Source organism: Larimichthys crocea, chromosome XVI (genome assembly GCF_000972845.2).
Source record: "Larimichthys crocea isolate SSNF chromosome XVI, L_crocea_2.0, whole genome shotgun sequence".
NCBI classification, from domain to species: Eukaryota; Metazoa; Chordata; class Actinopteri; family Sciaenidae; genus Larimichthys; species Larimichthys crocea.
Window position 1 is genome coordinate 2,525,647 of NC_040026.1, and position 19,095 is coordinate 2,544,741.

The window sequence follows — 19,095 nt, forward strand, 5'->3', positions numbered from 1 at the left end:
CAAAAAATGTAAACACCTTAAACTGAAGGTCCACTTCCTGAAACTGAAAGCTTAAACTTTATGTGTTTATATTGATTTATTTGTACACCAGGAGAAATCTATGGAAAGCCAGGCAGGCCAAAAACTCACAGCCAATCACATCTTTCCATTCAACTGTTTATGCAAACACACGGCATGAAAACTCTCACCTCACTTTCCTCAGTACAAATTCTCCTTTTAATCATTTCCAGGATGATACAGAATTATTACAAATGAAGAGGATGAACATAGGAACAACAGTGCTCCAACTTTTTCATGTCAGAATGCTTCACACCTTAAAAAAACATCTTAAAAACATGCCAGCTCTTTACACTGCACCCCTCAAACGAAGGATTAAAGATGGCTGATGGTAATAATGGCTTCTCTTTACTGGCCTCACTGACAGAGTGTGGCTCTCAAACAGGCATCGCACAGTAAGTGTATGGCATGTCACTGAGTCAATGACAGTAGATGGATTAATAATAAAAGCATCTTTCTGTGCGGTGCATAAAAGGAGGAGAGGAGGAGGTGAACATGAACAGTCAACATTCAGAGTTCTGCTTGTTGAATGGCAGCTCCTCGTTCTTCAATGTGCGCTCTGGCTTCAGTTAAAGCTGCTGTAACAGAGCTGCTCCTGAACGCGTCACACAGAGCTGCTCCTGAACGCGTCACACAGAGCTGCTCCCGGTCACTCTGGGTTTATCAACCCAACGCTCAGCTTGTGCATGTAGGAGAGACAAACTGTCAACAAACAGTAATTAATCAACAACAAAAGCCAGAGTTAACAGTAAAATGAGCTCATTGGTCCGTGCTCTAATATGGAGTCTGGAGTGTGCCAAATAGTTCAAATGTTGCTTTAAAAATATTTTAAATTTCATTCAATTATTTTATACTTTTTTCTCCTATTCTGTCCCTGAATGACAAATTAACAAATTAACAAATTAATTCATCAAATTCCCTCTGATGATGCTCTGTGAACCAATCAAATCAGAGACAGACAGCAGGAAAGTCAAATGTGCTTAGTTAAAAAGTTTACAGTGGCTGAATCGTCGTCGCTGTGCTGCCGTCTGCTTGCTTGTATGTTCTTCTCTTTATACAGACGTGCTTTCTGATTATTGGTGTGTTTTGGAAAGAAGGAGGTGGAGAACTAATCACTAAGTGACCAAGACCAACGAGCCGATCATGAACGAGGAGCCGCAGACTTTTTCAGCTTGCAAAGGCACGTGCTGGATTAACTTTAAGTCATAAATGTAAATATAAATCAATTATTAAGTGACACACTCCAGACTCTGTCGTGTGTAGCAAACACTCCTCTGTACATAACCAATCTTACAGTGTTCATTTCTCCTGCAGATAACTTGAAATGTTTTGTACAGACCACCGCTGAAATGTTTCTTCCATTCTTTGGAAACTTACAGTAAATTCACTTCATAGCACCCTGAGGCGAGCTGTGAAATCTTCCACACTGTGAGTTAGTGGGAGGCTGAGCGAGCTCCGCGGTCTGTTCACCGACAGTAATGATTTAAAGAACGATGTGACCTCACTGCACTGACAGAGGAGGACAAAGACTTTGGTAAAAACATGTCAAATCAAGTCTCGTACATACAGATGGAATACGCTGCTCTGAGTACAATAAACAGTATTTCCCCGTGTTATAGACAACAAGCAGCAACATATTTATATATATATATATATAACACAGTAATGCTCATATACAACAGTATGATAGAAACAGTCCATTTGTTAAAAAACAAACATATAGAAGTATAAATATACTCAGTATAAAGATATCTGACTACATACGTACACAGTGCCACCATAGACTCTTCTATACATTTAGGTAACATGTGAGTAAAATGGACCCTCATTCCCTTTAGTGATAATATGCAGGACACACACACGGACATCTGGAAGCTGATCTTGTAGCTGCTGTTTGTTGCTGTTCCAATAACATTCCCAGGTGTGTGTCCTAAGGCGAAGTGCTCGCGTTGAGAAAAAAAACCAAAAAAACTGGGCAAATGTTGAGGAAAAGCTGTGCAGGAAATCCTCAAACATTCACCTACGGACTCGTCCAAAGTCGTCCTCCGTCTCCGCTCTTGCCACCATCAAAGGTTCATCCTGATCGACCGTTCACTGGATTCTGTCCATGCTTTATCTGCTGGAGGCACACAGGATGTCACTCCAGCATGGCGTCCAGCTGGTCAGCCAGGTCGTCGAACATGTTGCCGATGTCATCCAGAATGTTTCCGGCTGCCTTCACTGTGCTGCTGCCGCTGAAACACACAGGACCGTGTTATAAGCCTGATACAGGACGTGGAGTCCAGATATTCCTGTTTCATAGTTTTGTCCATTATTTCTATCTGTTGTGACAGTGTGGTTAGAGGAGGAAGCATGGACATGACAGTAACAGAGTCTGATGGGGTCAGTTAAACATTTAGCCAGAGTGACTAACAATGTTGTAGTCCTCAAGATCAGTCTTGGGCTTCAGACTACTTTTAAATGCCTCGGTTTCAGAGAACTCTGGATTTTGGACCGGTCAAGATTACAACGTAGGGGATGTCACATAATTGCCTGTGCTTTGTCTGATTTATTTGTTAACTGTCTGAGGGACATCTAAAGGTGAACAGATGAAATATCACTGCACATGAAATCTGTGTGTATGAAATAAGGTACAGTGCAGTACTGACATGAATCCCAGAACTCTTACTGCGTATACCCATACAAATCAACGAACACTGACGACCATGTTGAGATCCATTTAAAAAATATCAACTAATCAAAGACGGAATTAATCTGCTGCTGGCTGCCGCTCTTGTTAACTTCAGGTGCTCTGTGTTCTCCTTGTCACACTTAAGGTCGTATAGTCGTCGTAACCAAGTCCAAGTCCTCCAAAACATCATGAGTGTGCCTTAGTGGTAGCGATTCTTATTGTAATTAGTCTTAAATAAATACTAACTCCTTAGGTCAGTTAATGACAGATCATTCGGTTTTGTTGAAGCTTACTTGATATATGTATGTATGTTTGTTTATACTGGGGATCTACATAAAGAGATGTTCTCTGTTAAAGCTCCATCAGTGAATGTGAGTGATCAGTAGTCCTTACCCATCCACGTTGCCACCCTCTGCCAGTTTGTTCTCCACCACCTTGAGAGCAGCCTCCAGTGACGTGCTGGTTTGTTCCAGTCTCTTCTGAGCCAACACCTCCAGACCAGACCCACCAGGCAAGGGTGTCCCAGGTTTTCCTGCCTGACACGGTAGTGCCGAGGTCGGGTGTGAAGGGACGGGAGCTGGGGAGGACGGAGCAGCGAACGCAATGCTCTGAGCAACGGTGAAGTTTGGTCCTGAGGGACGAGAAATAAAAGATGAATTCATAATAAATGCATTTTGAAGATGTTTTGACTGGAATATTATTCAACCAGGCAGAGTGAGTGAGTGTCAGTGTTACCTGTTGTTGATGCCGAGGCTGTGCTGGGCTGAGGGAGTCTTGAAACAGGTAAACCAGAAGCTTTCTGCAGACTCTCTGGCATGGACATCACGTTCTGTTGGTGTTTCACAGGTTTGGGACTGGGTATGCATGTCTGTGTGTGTACACTGCCACCCAGCTTTGGAGAGACCGTGTGAATTTGTACACTGGTAAGTTTAGGAATGGATGTTTGTGCACTGGATGGTACTGAAGACATTGTTTTCTGGGGGATTGTAGGCGGTTGTTTGAAAGGACTGCAGGGTTTCGAGGACACTGGAGGCTTTGGGCCTTTCCCCATGGAGCCTACTCTCTGGAACACATTCCCCGGCCGCTGAGATTCATTGTCGCTTGGCGTGCTGGCATCATTATGGAGACTGTTGGTACGTGAGTGGTTGTCGTCTCTGCTGGGGGTGGCCTCCTCGGGTGTCGACGAGTCTTTGGGTTTGCGTCTTTTTACCGTGTCGGACTCTTTCAGGTTGAACTCTGGCAGCTCCAGGCTGTTTGGGGTCTGGATTGGACCCTCTGGAGGACTCTTTAATTCAGCTTCTGGTTGAGTAACAACTGAGATCCTGGGCCGCTGTTTGATGGTGAGGTTGCCTTCTTCGGCGAATGGGAGGTGGCCACCGGAGGTGTGCTTTGGAGATGGAGAAGCACTCTTCGATGTTCTTTCACTTTTCTTCGTTTTCTCTCTCTCTTCAAAGCTTCCGTCTGTGCCTCCACCTCTATGTCTGCCAGCCTCAACATCTGTCCTCTCACTTCCTGTCCTCCTCAGGCCCCCCACGCCCAGAACAGGGACAGGTTTGGAGTGCTGGAGGCCACTGTGGGGAGAGATCCCAGGTGGAAACGGGCAGGAAACGGGGCTGAACACAGGTGACACTGGGATGTGAGTTGGTGGAATATCTATCCTCTTGGATGGACTGCTGCTGCTTCCCTCTAACCTCGCTGCGATGCTCCTCACGCTGCCTGTGCTCTCCATCTCCACCGCTCCTTTTACCTCTGCCTCCACCACTTTCCCGTTTCCCATTTGGTGCACCGGGCTGCCGCTAACCGAGCTCATCCTCTTGGGAGGCGGCGGCGGTGGGCCTTTGCGTCGGGATCGCACGGCAAACGAGTGGCTGCGGTTGATGTGCCGTTGGGTCCCTGCGGTGCTCGTGTGCCCGCGTCCTGGTCTGCGTGACAGGGTGGCATAGGAGGGCATGGCAGCAGAAGAAGAAGAAGAGGTACTGGGGGGAGCGAGGTCGTCGTCTTCATCTGGTTCACCATCAGACAGAGCATAACGAGTCAGGCTTTGGGCACGCTTCTTGTGGGGACCTTTCTGGGTGTCATTAGTTCGGTCCTGTCCTTGACGGGGTCCCAACAGGGGGACAGCTCCAGGCAGAGGCTTGGGGAGCACCCGTGGACCCCCATTGATGGCCACTGTCTGGGCACCGAGGTAACTGAAAGCCTTCTGTGTGGGGGAAGGCTGCGGAGATGGAGGGGAAGGGGAGGAGGGCGGGTGGTGCTGAGGCTGATAGAGGCGGTTGGGTGACTGGAAGTGTTTGGCTTTGGGTGGGACAGCTGGGTAGGCAAAGCGAGGCATCTTGCTGGGGGTTAGTGGAGGTGTCAGGGGGGAGAAGGGTAGTTTGTTGGGGGTAGCAGACCGACTGTGGTGGTCCCACATCTCTGTGGGTCTCTGCCTACTTCTGCCTCCAGGACTGCTTTCTCCATGCTTGGCCTCCTCCCCTGCACCACTCCCCAGACTCTCCTCTGACCGGCTGGCTGTCCTGGCTGAAGATGGTGCCGCTTGATGATCTTGAGAATATCCTAAATTCGAATTTCCGGAATTCCCCGAATTCCCTGATCCACGCGATCGCATGCTAATGCTCTCCTGACTCACTGACATGGCAGATATAACTGCAGCAGAAGTCACGCCCCTGATGCCGAACGCCTCGGCACCTCCTCCGCCCACCCTGCCCATCATAGCACTCTGCAGCTCGGCGCTCAACTCGCTGTCCTGGAAGGAGAGGAGGGCTTTGGGGGTGCGAGGAGAGGGGCAGCAGTCGTCAGAAGGAGTGTCAGAGCGAATGTGTTCGATGGCCACCAGCTCTAGAGCAGCAGGGGGCTTCCGTTGGAGAGTCCCACCTCCAGCTCTGTCGGCATGGTTACGTGAGCGCTGCAGGTCACAAAGTCTCTTCACTGCTAACATTAACTTCTTCTGATGGCCTGAAACAATAAAACACACACACCATGGTTCAAAACAAGACTATGGCACGTTGCTGAACAGCGCCCCCTGTGGCTAAAAGTTGAAATGACAGAATAACAGTCAATGATTTTACAGTCAATCTTTAATGTGAGCATTCCTTCTTGAGAACAGTAGGTAGACAAACATATCTTTAGCTTTTTCTGAAGCTTTCAACCACATCTCACAGTCTTCCTCACTAAAAAAAGAGTCTGCTCGGACTAACTTTGTAGAGATGTGGTTGTACGCTCCACTTTTTGTTTTACTTTTGTGATAACAGACAAAACATCTGTGCCTGTTTTCTACGCAAGCCCACACCAGCAGTGTTTCCTTGCATCAGGACATGTCACTGTCATGTGACCTCATATCTGCACATCCTGACTACTGGACCATGACTACTACTTCTGTCTGTGTGCAACAGAGTCACATGAATTGTGTCAAGTGATAAGAAATGGGTCAGATGAGGTGCTATGAGGTTGTTATCTAAAGCTGACTGTAGCCATGCATAGTGTACTAACTTGAGGAATGATGCATTTAAAAGGTTACGAATTCAGCTTTTTATTTGTTAGAGGGTAAAGGTGCTTTTTCTTCTTTTAAAGACAGAAAAAAAAATGTGTGTTCTGAGTTTGTAAGTAAATAACATGAGTAACTTTGAAACACTCTGAGCGAGATGAATTCATCTCTATCTCTCTGCTCAGGGTGGCCTCAGTGTGTCATCGAGCCACCCTTTAAGGACCGCCCACAAAATTCTGGACTGAAAACTGGTGAAAAACAGTTTGAACCTCTAACTCCACATTTCACTAATGTATCATTCAAAGTCTTTTCGCATGTTTTCAGCAATTATTTTCAACATATTTAATGTATTGCCTTTACACAGACTGTAAAACTGGACCATGTATTATAAGATGACTGGTTTGCAGTTGTGTGAAGGGTCAAGAGTAAACAAAAGTGGAAAAGCTTCATCCTTTGGACAGACCGACATCCACATCAAACTTTATAGAAATCTGGTCTCACCCAGTTTGGTGATGCCTATCTCCTGCAGGTCCTCCCAGGTGATGTCTTTGACAATAGTGATGGAGTCATAGCCATTGTCACACAACCTCTTCTGGTACTGAGGCAATCCAATCACACTCAACCACTCCCCGAGGTCCGACTGAGCCGCGACAAACACAGAACAACAGAGACAGACATGGGCGATGAGACAAAGTAATCACAAAAATCAGAATCATCGTCATGATTACAACATGCGATGGCATCAGAGGTGTTTCCTCACAGGAATGTAGTCAGGCAGCCACTCAGGGATGCTCAGCTTGGCAATTTCCATTGAGATCTTCTTTCTGTGACCTGGTTTGGTCACTCCGATGGCCGTCAGGTCCTGAACAACAAAACACACAGAAGCAGCCAGTGAATGAACAACTTAAATCAACAAGAGAGGAAGCGTCATCATCTTTGCCGTATAATGACACAGTACAGTGTTTTCTAAGGTTGCAGTGTGTTGAGCTCTCATGGCCACCATTTTTTAACTTTATTCCATGAACACAGCATAGTTTTTCACACACACACCTCTGGGGTCATCCTGCTGATGGTGGGAACATCATATCCTGCACTGATGAAGTTGGACGTGTACTGCTCCAACTGGAACTCACACAGCCACTGGTAGATGGCCTCAGAGTCCTAACAACAGAGAGGGGCATTAGTTATAAGGCTTCACACACACACACACACACACACACACTCTCTCTCTTAGTTTTCACACCTTGCCCTCCAGAAGATGTTCTGGCCTCATGAATCCTTTCTGAGGAGTGCCGTTGACCTGCCGACGGGAACCACCTAGAAAACACACACGTGATCAATCGTACACGTGACGACAACCTCCACCAAACACTAAACTGGAACATGTTTCTAAAGCTGTGTGTAAAACAATGTTGAAAATAACACACATGTTCAGTTACCAATATAGTCTGATTACTTCAGCCGTGTCAAACTCAAAAGTTAAGTTCGTGTTGAGTCGTGCTGCTGTCTGGCTTGGAGAGGGGGGTTGCTGGGTCTCTCCAGGTGAGCAAACGTGTGTTATCTACCTGATCTGAAAACCCACTGAACACACTCATGACTCATCATTCTGTCAGTCATGACACATTACCACAGATCTCAGAGGAATGCACCTTTCCTTCCCTTTTTCCCCCATCTCTGCCTGAGGCGAGCGTTTTGATCACTGCCCCCCGTTAACTTTCTGCTCTTTTAGTCATCCGTCCTGACAGGATCCATCTACCTTTTAATTATCGCAGTTTAAAATGACCTTCAACTGTAAAGCACCTTTCTGAACACAGACTTTGAAAGGTTAGAGTAAAGCAGTGCCAAAACAAGGAAGAACAATTCATTTAATTGTACCAAAAAGGTTAATAAAATAGTTTATTCAAGGGTCAGTTTATCCAAATTATAATACATCAGCCAACTTTAGTGGTATGCAGATAATGGGATTTTATTGGTCCACATGGATATGTGTGCCTGTGGGGTTTCTGTCACCACCTACTACCATGCAACCACTAGTTACATAGTTAGACACCGATTTTAATTTGGGTGAAGTGATCCTTAGAGGAGTGAGGTGTTCGGTTTCTTTCCAAGAGTTACACAAGACAAATGGTATCACTCTCATGTCTGCGCATTAAATACAAAGCTTGAGCCAAGAAGTAATCAGCTTATAAAGATTATAAAGGAAGCAGGGAGGTGGGGTGAGTTAGCATGGTTTAGTTGTCAAAGGTAAAAATTAGACGTACAAACTTGTCTGAAGCTCACTGTCTAAATGTTGTAGCTCCTTATAGAAATGTCAAAAAGGCAATCTTGGAATAAGAGCTACAACTATTCATCTTTGGATGAACTATTGTTTGTCAAAAAAAAGTTGCAACATTGAACTAGACCATAAAGTCTTGTTTTTACATTTCTGTTAATGTGCAGACTAAATTAACAAGATGTGAGGTGGGCACATCTCTGAACTTTGGACAAACCAAGCTAACAGTTTCCCACTGATTCCAGTCTTTATGCTAAGCTAGGCTAACTGTGTCCTGACTCCTAACACACACAAGAGTGAGTTGAACTTCTTATCAAAGCTTCAGAAAGAAAGTAAAAAGCTCAATTTTATTACATTTGGAATTTTATGTTAATCCAACAGTTAAGCACAGAACCTAAAGTTGTTGTTTTTTTTCCCTTTCTGTACATTGTTGTGAAGCTCAGAGGCCCAAGAGAGTAAAACAGCTCCTCATGGAGAGGTATTTGGCCTCAGGGCAAGAGACAAAACTTTGACTTTTGGAGCCAGAAGCAGACTGCTCATTAAAAAGTTAACACACAAAAATCACAAAGTGTACAGCCTGCTGTTTTTTTACAGACATTTTCTTTGTACCTGAAAACACCAGGGAAGAAAAACAGAAAATTCATGGAAAATTCTAAATTCACATTGAGAACAGTGTCAGTGTATCAGGAGCACTTTGTCTGTTTCCATTTACACTGTCTCGCTGCTTCCACATCACATCTCAATAAATAAACACTGAGGTGAGGAGACTCCTTTGCTCACATTGAACAACTCAATTTAGCGACAGAGCTGCTTGAACCCCCACGGCACTGCAAACCATCAAACATCCCTTTAAACTGTACGAGACTTCTTACCCTTCAGGAGGAAGGAGAGCGGCAGATCTCCTGATGTTTGGCACTTGATCACTCCTTCTGCCTATCAGTCATGCAGAGCAGTCATTTTCTCAAGTAAAGTTAAATGATCTGTTCTTTTTCTGTCCCCCTCCTTCATTTAGCCAATGTTTTTCTTTTTCTGCCTCTGTTCCTGTCTCCTCCCTCTGATACCTCCCTTCCACTCCTCATTTCCCTTCTCCTTCACGTTAACCCTCCTCCTTATCTAGCCTAAGGTCAGCAGAGATCCTCCGCTTCATCTAGCATGTCATTCTTCAACATTTAAAGACCCTCCTCAGCAGAAACAAGCTTCAGTTCAGAAAATAGCTTCCACACATGTTCTTTTCTATGATTTCTCTGCACTTGTCGTTCAGATCAAAGAGCGCGCACACACACAAAGAGTGTGTGTCTTTGGTGTTTCCGTAGAGAGGTGATTGGGTGTTTTATGGGCTGTGTTGTTGAGAGTAGCTCGTGGTTTTATTGGTTTCTGTGGTGAGGTGAGGTAAGCCTTTTCTCCCTCCTTCGATCTCATTTCCTTCCAGACTGACCGCAATAACAGCTCAATCTGCAGAACAAAAGCACTACTCCTACATTTGTCTTTAATTGCATTCCTGTAGTGTAAGTAGGTACAGCAATGGTTAAAATGTTAGAATAACAGCATCCACAGCTTTGATGTTGTTTACCATGAAGTGTATACCTTGAAAATGAGTCTTAAAATGTTTCTAAGTCTCAGGAAATGAAGCGGTCTTAGTTAGAAAGATGAGACAGACAGAAGCAAATACTGGATTTTAATCCCCCAAAATAAAAATGAAAAGTACAACAGATTATCAGGTCTGCTGCACAAAACATCTGAGGTCTTGATGTGAAAATATTTTGTTGAAAAAAAAAAAGTTCTAAGAAATAAGCTGGAATTTCTAGAAAAAAATATGAGAAAAAAAAGAAGAAAGCCAAACATTATGAAAAAATCTTCATTACTTCAGGTAAAAGGTCAAATATTTACAGGAAAATACTGTTACATTACGAGAGGACGTCTGTGAAACGTCTTTGAGAACAAAGTGATATATTTAAAAGAAAAAGTCATAATATTACGTTAAAAACTTTGGGTAATAGAATTTAAAAAATAATTCTGCATTACTTCAAATATTTACAGAAAAATACTGTAGTTTTAAAAGACAAAGCAATAATATTACAATAAATATATATATATATATATATTATATATATCAGTCAAACCTTTAGCGGAAAAAGGCTTCATGTTTTGAGTAAAAAAAGAATTGGAATACTACTCAATACTATGGGAAAAAGCCGTAATATTTCAAATTGTTAATTTGACAGCACTTTTCAGCAGTCTGTAATCTCATGTTCTGCAGCAGTAGTTAAAAGAGCAGCAGGAACTTGGTGTTTTTCCATGCAGCAGACTAAAAAAGCGCATAGATCAAACTCTTCATGTTCATGGTACCAGAACAGGATTAAAGCTCTGCATTCAAGACTCATGGGGTTTATATAAAAAGGAGCCAGAAGCTACTGGGAGACGTCGTCTGGATGAGACGACTGAGGAGGAGGTGGTAAAGTTCACCAACCAGCGCGTCTTTAAATGTGCAGCTCATAGTCTCTTAATCTTTTAAATGGATGCAGTGGATAAGACAGTCCCACAGTTATAGCACAGTAGCACAGTTACTGTATAAAGCAGAGTGAAGGGTTAATCAGGGGTGACATAGTCTGCAGACACAGATCAGAGCGGTTTACCATCCTAGTAAAGAACCAATTTTAATTACACTGAATGTTTGGACTGTCAGGAAATTCTGACTCTGAATTCATGCATTCAACATGCATACCATAATCTGTTCTCAAAGCAGCCTTTCACTGTAATACTATGACTTCATTCTCATTAAATCATGACTTTTTTGTGTTATTACAATTTTCTTAGTCGACTTTCATTGTTTTTGTAGAGAGGAGCTCCTTTCTGACTGACCTGCAGTTCCATCTGCCTGTTTGCTGTGGTCTGCTGCTGCAATGTGGAGATGATCTCCTGATTCACCAGCAGAGGGAGCAAGCTGCACACACAAAAAAACAACACAAGGAAGGTGCAATGAAGAAGAATTACTGAGATGCACTGCAGACAGTATCTACCATGGCATGTCACATCATCTTGTATTAAAGTGAGTTACAGTGACAATGTGTGAGAAAGCTGCTGTATTCTGACATGGTGTAGGATATCACAAGTAGGGTTTATAAACTCCATTAGAAGACTTGCTATGGAAAAATTCGCAAGCAATCAAAAATGGTAATGACTTGGCATCCTGCATACAGTTCGTAGTTTGCTCGCTCTTATCAGCATGTAATGTCACTGGATTTCTGAGATCTAACCTTGGCACTGTCAGCATTGTGGCGATTCTGAGTCCCGTTCTGTTTGTGGCCACTCTCTGAGCTCTGGCCGCTACCGGCACTGCGGCTGCTGCCCACACTGCCAGCACTGCCAACACTGTTTCTGTCACCTGAGAGAGAGAGAAAGAAAGAGAAACAGAAAGAAAAAAAACAGGAAACAAACAAAGAGAGAGATTACAGTGTAAAATGAGACTTCCAGAGAACCTGAGAGTTACGACATCAGGAAAGAAAGCAAGTTTGTAGGGTGTAATTTGTAGGTAATGGTATGTGGTCTGAGTGCACTGCAAAAAACAAAAACAGCTTTAACAAGTCATTAGTCTCCCTCAAAGGATTCGTCTGACATATTAGGAAACACACTCAAGAGTTGAATGAGAAGCCCAATACCTGCCTTGCGTCTGTGTGCAGTTATAGAGCTAAGGCTGGGAGGCGTTTAGCTTAGCATAGCATGTAGAAGCAAGAGGAAACAGCTCAGTTCAAGTTCAAAAATACTATCAAGTCTTAAGATCACTAACTGTCTATACTTAAGTTGGACATTAAAATAAATCTAAATATTAAAAGTGATTGTAATTTCAGAGTAGCCCAATAAAATTACAAAATATGTTTTATATTTCTGTATGCTGTATTGCTTGACAAACAACAGCAAGGACTAATTATAGCATGCACGGCTCACATTTACATTTGTGTTTGTATACAGATTAACAAACAAGATAATTTTGCTAAGCTAGGGTAATCACCTCCCGGCTCTAGCTTCATACTTACAGACATACATACATACAGACTTCAGATTGATATTGATGCCAATTTCAGAAATCAAAAAGGAATTATCAATGACATCATCTCTTTACTCATGAACACTATGACTACAAATGACTTGACTTGTTGCATATTTCTGCAGGATTTCAGGGTGGAGGTAGCTGCACCAGAAAGCTGAAAAAAAACAAAAAAAAACCTGAAACACCAGTCAGAAGAAAGTTAAAGAAAGGGAGAGCTGCTTACTTACCATCATGTCCTGTTGAAAGACAACTATGGTTATGGTTACTGGATTTTTGGGGGTGGCAATGGGATTTGCAGGGTGGCATAGTAAGGTGAAGCGTTTGGGATATAAAGGGGATAAAGATGGGAATAAGCTTCCATAAAGAGACATAGTTTATTAATGTCCAGGATATGATCTGGTCTACAGGGTCACACAGGGTCAGTGGGGTGTAAGGGACCACACACCCTTACCGGTGGGAGACCTCCTGAGGACCCAAATGTCCTGAGTGGGGCTAGCGGGTCTAGCTGGGGCTGAGAGCTGACTGTCAGGTGGAGCACCTAACAAACACACACACACTTTAGACACACACTCACGTTATATCCCACATACTGCAGCTGGGAGAGGATCTATCAAGCTGGCACTGAGCACCAGAGGATTGATTGAGAGGAGACTGGGGTCAGGGTGCTTCTTGGAAGAGAAATGTGAAACCTCGTAACATGGACACTGTATGGACAATGGACCCCTGGGCCAGATATGTAAATGACCCTGAGACTCAAAGAGACTACAAACAATGCTCAGTGTGTCATTTGCATTTGCAGTCATTTTGTGTCTCTGTGTAGTTGTTTTGTGTCTCTTTGTGGTCCTTTTGTTTTTTGGGGGTCATTTTGTGTGTGTTTTTTGCTTGTCTGCTGACTCGTTTTGCATCTTTTTGGATTTGTTTGATGAACTTTCCAACAAAACATGTCACTCTAGCCCAGTAGCCCTCTAACCACACCCCATGTGCCTGGTAAGCTTCAGGTTCAGGAATCCATCCTTTGCTGGGAGGTCATGAACTTGTCACAGGTGATGAACAGAAACCAAACAGATGGAAAGAAGTTGGTGAGTGAGTGTGTGTCTGTACCTGTGGGATCATAGCCATGGGTGTATGAGTCGTCAGTCTGAGGGGCGGAGCCGTGGCTTGAGAGAGGAGCTCTGGATGCAAAGTGTTGTCGTTGGCAAGGCATTGAGGCTTGGCGGGAGAGAGTGCCCCCTAAGGTCAGGGAGACAGGTGTGGGTTGAGGCTGGCATGCATGAGTGAGGGAAAGAAGTTCATGTACATGCATGTGTGTTTGTCAGTTTGAACGGCATGCACAGGAATAGGAACAGGCTGTAAGGCTGCAACAAAAAAACACCTTTTTGAAGTCACATTATGAACTTTATCATGTATTCTTGTTCATTGAGGATATGGAACAACAGCTAAAAAAGGTCAGATTCACTGTAAACCCCCTCTGGTGTTACATAAGAAGCTACTGAAGGAGTGTAAGATCACCAGCGATGCTGAAAGGGCTTACTTTTTTTTGTGTGTTGTTGGTCCATGGTTGCTGACACTGTTGACATTATCACAGAGCTCAAGCACACACACAGACACATGCTCACACACAGTGCTGAGTTTGCCTCATAAGCAAAGAGCCTGTCACGGACTTAAAGTCAAACTCTTCTTTCTCTTTTCCCTCAAGCATGAGCAGACACACACACACACACACACACACACACACACACACACACACACACACACACACACACACACACACAGAGCACACAATATCCCAGCGTACACTGTGAGGGCTTTAGCACTGAGCTGACACTTTGCAATCTGGCTATAGTAATCCTATTAATGTGTGTCCCTGTATGTGAGTATCAACGTTTGTGTGTGTGTGTGGCTTGTCGAGGACATAGAACTGAAGTGTTTTAGTTTGTGGTGCATCTATGCCTGCTGCGGTTATTGGACCCCTCACTGCACTCGTCTCACTGTTTGAATGTCAGTGGCTTTACAGCTGCAAAACAAGCAGAGGGATCATATTCCTTTTATTCACAGGGATTAAATCAGATGATTTACAAGCACACTGAACCCTCCAGTGATCATGCACGCCAACATGACAGATCCTGCTTGTGTACAAGTGTGGAGATGTATTCTTAGCCCAGATATAACCATTGCCCTCAGGTTAAGTTAGCCCTTTTAACACCACTCTGACAGCTCAAGGCCCGCCGTGCGAGGTCTGATCTGGCCCTGGGACAGAGTTACCATAGCCTCAGTATGATATAGTAAACATTTATCCTATCTGGTCCACTACTCCCACCTACCTCCATCTGTGCATGGTGTGTATATATACAGTTTTTTCTAAGTTCAGTGCATACATACAGTGCATACAGCAACTAGACATGGCAGTATCATTATGTGACCAGTAACTCCTATACTACAATAACAGAACCTGGCACCCAGTTTTCCATTTTTTTTTTTTTACTTTGGATGGAGCAGCTCTCATATCTAGAAATATGTCCAAGTTTATTAGTCAACCAAAACTGTGACAACCCAGAGTTGAGACCAGGAAGCAGAGCTGCAGTCTTACACACTTCTCTGCGCCTCCATTAGAGCCGCTGCCCACCCAGTCCTTTAGTATAGAGACTGTGTCTGTCCCCCGACCACCTACATTATTTAAAGATAAAACAAACAGAAGAGGAGTTCATCATAAAAACATAAATCAACAGTCCAAAATAAGAGAATTAAATGTGGACTCCTGAATATCAGGTCTTTGTCCTCTAAAGCTGTCTTAGTCAATGAATTAATATCTGATTATGAAGTTGATTTGTTTTGCCTCACTTAAACCTGGCTGCAGGAGGATGAATATGTTAGCTTAAATGAATCCACTCCTCCCAGTCATTGTAATACTCCTCGAAGTACTGGTCGAGGTGGTGGAGTTGGAGCCATATTTGACTCAAATCCTAAACCTAAAGTAAATTATAATTCATTTAAAGTCTTGTTCTTAGCCTTGCTCACCCAACCTGGAAAACATTACAGCCAATTTTATTTGTTACAGTATATCGAGCTCCAGGTCCTTATTCTGAATTTTTATCTGAATTAGCTGAATTTGCATCAGGTTGATCCTTAAAACAGAAAAAGTAATTATTGTAGGTGATTTTAATATTCATGTGGACAACCACAATGATAGTCTTAGTACTGCGTTTATCTCTTTATTAGATTTAATTGGCTTTTGTCAGAGTGTAAATAAACCGACTCATTGTCTGAACCACACTCTTGATCTTGTTCTCTCATATGGCATTTAAATTGATCATCTAATAGTCTTTCCACAGAATCCTCTTCTGTCTGACCATTTTTAATAACCTTTGAGTTCATACTACTGGACTATAAGCCTTTGTGCAGAAACTCCTACAGCAGATGTTTATCTGATAGTGCTGTAGCCAAATTTAAGGAAGTGATTCCTTCAGTATTGAATTTAATGGCATGTCTCAATGCAGCAGGGGACTTGTCTGCTTCCTTTAGCCCCTCACAAATAGATCATCTTGTTGATAGTACTACAGGCTCATTACGGACAACTCTAGACTCTATTGCACCTCTGAAAAAGAAGACAATTAAACAAAGGAGGTTAGCACCATGGTATAGCCAGCAGACTCGTAGCTTAAAGCAAGAGGCACGTAAATCTGAACACAAATGGCGTGCCACTAAACTGGAAGAATCTCCTTTAGTCTGGCAAGATAATCTTAAAACATACAGGAAAGCTCTCCGTAATGCCAGAACAGCCTATTACTCTTCATTAATAGAGGAAAATAAGAACAACCTTAGGTTTCTCTTCAGCACTGTAGCCAGGCTAACAGAGAACCACAGCTCTACTGAGCCATCTATTCCTTTAGGTCTAAGTAGCAATGACATGAGCTTCTTTAATCATAAAATTCTAACTATTAGAGACAAAATCCATCACCTCTCACTAGTCAAAGTTACAAATGACCTCCTAATGGCATCAGACAAAGGACTCATCTCTGTACTTGTATCGCATTTGACACCACTGACCATCAAATTCTTTTACAGAGACTGGAACATCAAATTGGCATCAAAGGAACCGCCCTAAGCTGGTTTAAGTCGTATTTCTTAGGTCGATCTCAGTTTTTTCACGTCAATGATGAATCCTCCATGCATACCACAGTTTGTCATGGAGTCCCACAAGGTTCTGTACTAGGACCACTTCTATTCACTTTATATATGCTTCCTCTAGGGAACATTATTAGGAATCACTCCATTAATTTTTACTGTTATGCCGTCATTGTTATGCAGTCATCCTGAGTGCTCCAATAAGTCTCTTAGGACTTTACAGTTAATTCAGAATGCTGCTGCACGTGTTCTGACAGGAACCAAGATCAGAGATCACATCTCTCCCATTTTGGCTACCTTGCACTGGCTACCTATTAAATCTAGAATAAAATTTAAAATTCTTCTCCTTACTTACAAATCTCTTCATGGTCAGGCACCATCATATCTAAAAGAGCTCATAATACCTTACTACCCCTCTAGAACACTGCGCTCTCAGGACGCTGGGTTCCTTGTGGTTCCTGTAGTTTCCAAAAGTAGATTGGGAGCCAGAGCTTTCAGCTATCAGGCTCCTCTTCTGTGGAACAAACTACCATACTGGGTTCGGGAGGCAGACACGGTCAACACTTTTAAGAGTAGACTTAAGACTTTCCTTTTTGATAGAGCTTATAGTTAGGGCTCAGGTCATCCCTTAGTTATGCTGCCATAGGACTAGACTGCCTGTCTCTGTCTCTCTTTCAGGGTTATGCCTGGGAGAGAGATCCCTCCTCTGTGGCTCTTCCTGAGGTTTCTTCCACCTTTTTTCCCTGTTAAAGGTTTTTTGTGGGCAAGTTTTTCCTCACTCGAACCAAGAGTCTAAGGACAGAGGGTGTCACTCCCTGTACAGATTGTAAAGCCTTCCAAGGCAAATGTATTTTGTGACTTTGGGCTATACAAATAAAATTTGATTTGATTTTGATTAGAGTACCAAGCTAACCTTGCTTGTTCTCTCCTTCTCAAGAATCCATCTTGACAGGCTTCAAGCTACACATTTGTGTCTGAGCACAGTGGTTCAGACCGTTCAACGTCCTATGAGGAACTTTTGAGTTCTGACTACTGAGTGAAAAGTGTGAAAAGTATTTTTTTTAAAGTGTCTTTTCCAGTTCCCAAGTAAAGTACCTCAGATTTGTACTTCTGTGTGGTACTTTTGCCTCATTTCACCTGAGTGTTTTTCATGCAGATGTTATGTGCAAGGTGCTTGTTTGTGTACCTGCTCGTCTGCTGAGGACCTCCACAACTGAAGGGGGGAAGAAGCCCACCCGGTCCGTCCCCCGCTGGGTGTCATGGATGTGCCCTTTCCAGCGTCCGTCTGAGTGCTGCTCCAAGACCTGACACCAACAAATCGGGAGCAAATGTTTGTGTCACTGCAAACAGCATCAGCCTCGCTACGTTTTACAATCACATTAGACTGCGGAACAAAAATAATTCTTACAAATGATTAATCATGAAGACGTTGAATATTACAAGAGGGGAAAAAAGTGGCTGGAAAATTTTAAACTTTGCTTTCCAAACATCTTCCCCTGTCAACCGTGCATCAACTTTAAGTATGCATGTCATGTGTGTGAGTCCTCCGGGCATGCTTTTAAGACTATAATGAGAGAGCCAATGAGCTGGAAATGCACAGTCTATTCATTGTGAGTGTTAACAAAATGCCTGGAGAGGACAAAAACAAACACCTCTGCCTTCTGACGGGATACCACACAACAACATGCGAGTTCATACAGGAGTCTGGGAAGTGACAATGACTTGTATAAAGATATCAAAATACACAGCGGTAATCACGTAAACACACGCATATATGCACCCACACATCAAGTTGTGCAAACTGTGTGTGTGTGTGTGTGTGTGTGTGTGTGTGTGTGTGTGTTTGCGGGGGAAAGAGCAAACAAGTTGGTAATGAGAGAGTGACAGCAGCAAGTTTGTGCCTGTTTCTCTGCTGTGGTCTCCTGCTCAGAGTACACTAAATTACCCTGCAACATCCCACACAAATCCTCACAACAAGACTTCATGTGATCCTCATGCTACCTGTGATTCCCCTGAAAAGTGAAGAGGCAGAGCGAGGCCGCTGCCTGCAGGTAGAACAATGAGTCTCAGCTCAATCGATTTTACAACAGCTCCGTTCTACATGCTACATCTGAATATGAACAAGGTGCCGCAGGGAAAATATACAATGTTAAATGATTACTTTATCTGAAGGCGATCCACAGCAGCATGTTTATCTGCAAGTGTTTCTGACGTTCATAACTCATCCATTTACAAATATATCAGTCTGCGAATCGAGATGCAGCAACCTGGTGATTTTACACTTCAGGGGCCAGATGTTTCAACAATGCATGCATAAAGACCTTCATCTTCCACACATAGACTGGGGTTTTTAAAAGAAAGATATGTAGTGAGGATGTATGAACCAGACGTGATATGATGAGGTGATAAAGTCTATTATTAACTTTTCTTTGTTGTTCAGGAAT

At 43.3% G+C, this 19,095-nt stretch overlaps 1 protein-coding gene across 2 annotated transcripts in view; it reads right to left on the reverse strand.

Annotated features, from left to right (window-relative positions):
• Nucleotides 1-198: 198 nt before the first annotated feature.
• The window catches only part of caskin2 (CASK interacting protein 2), a 57,341-nt gene continuing 38,444 nt past the window's right edge, over nt 199-19,095 (reverse strand). The window contains exons 11-22 of one of the 2 annotated variants that reach the window (XM_027289638.1): nt 17,838-17,955; nt 13,631-13,759; nt 12,981-13,067; nt 11,739-11,866; nt 11,344-11,425; nt 7,456-7,529; nt 7,263-7,373; nt 6,973-7,074; nt 6,714-6,852; nt 3,464-5,683; nt 3,122-3,359; nt 199-2,291 (exon numbers count right to left, since the gene is read on the reverse strand). In XM_027289638.1, coding sequence (XP_027145439.1) covers nt 2,195-2,291; nt 3,122-3,359; nt 3,464-5,683; nt 6,714-6,852; nt 6,973-7,074; nt 7,263-7,373; nt 7,456-7,529; nt 11,344-11,425; nt 11,739-11,866; nt 12,981-13,067; nt 13,631-13,759; nt 17,838-17,955 — 3,525 coding nt within the window. In that variant the 3' untranslated portion in view covers nt 199-2,194. The remainder of the gene's footprint in view (nt 2,292-3,121; nt 3,360-3,463; nt 5,684-6,713; nt 6,853-6,972; nt 7,075-7,262; nt 7,374-7,455; nt 7,530-11,343; nt 11,426-11,738; nt 11,867-12,980; nt 13,068-13,630; nt 13,760-17,837; nt 17,956-19,095) is intronic. The other variant, XM_027289639.1, reaches the window with a different exon arrangement.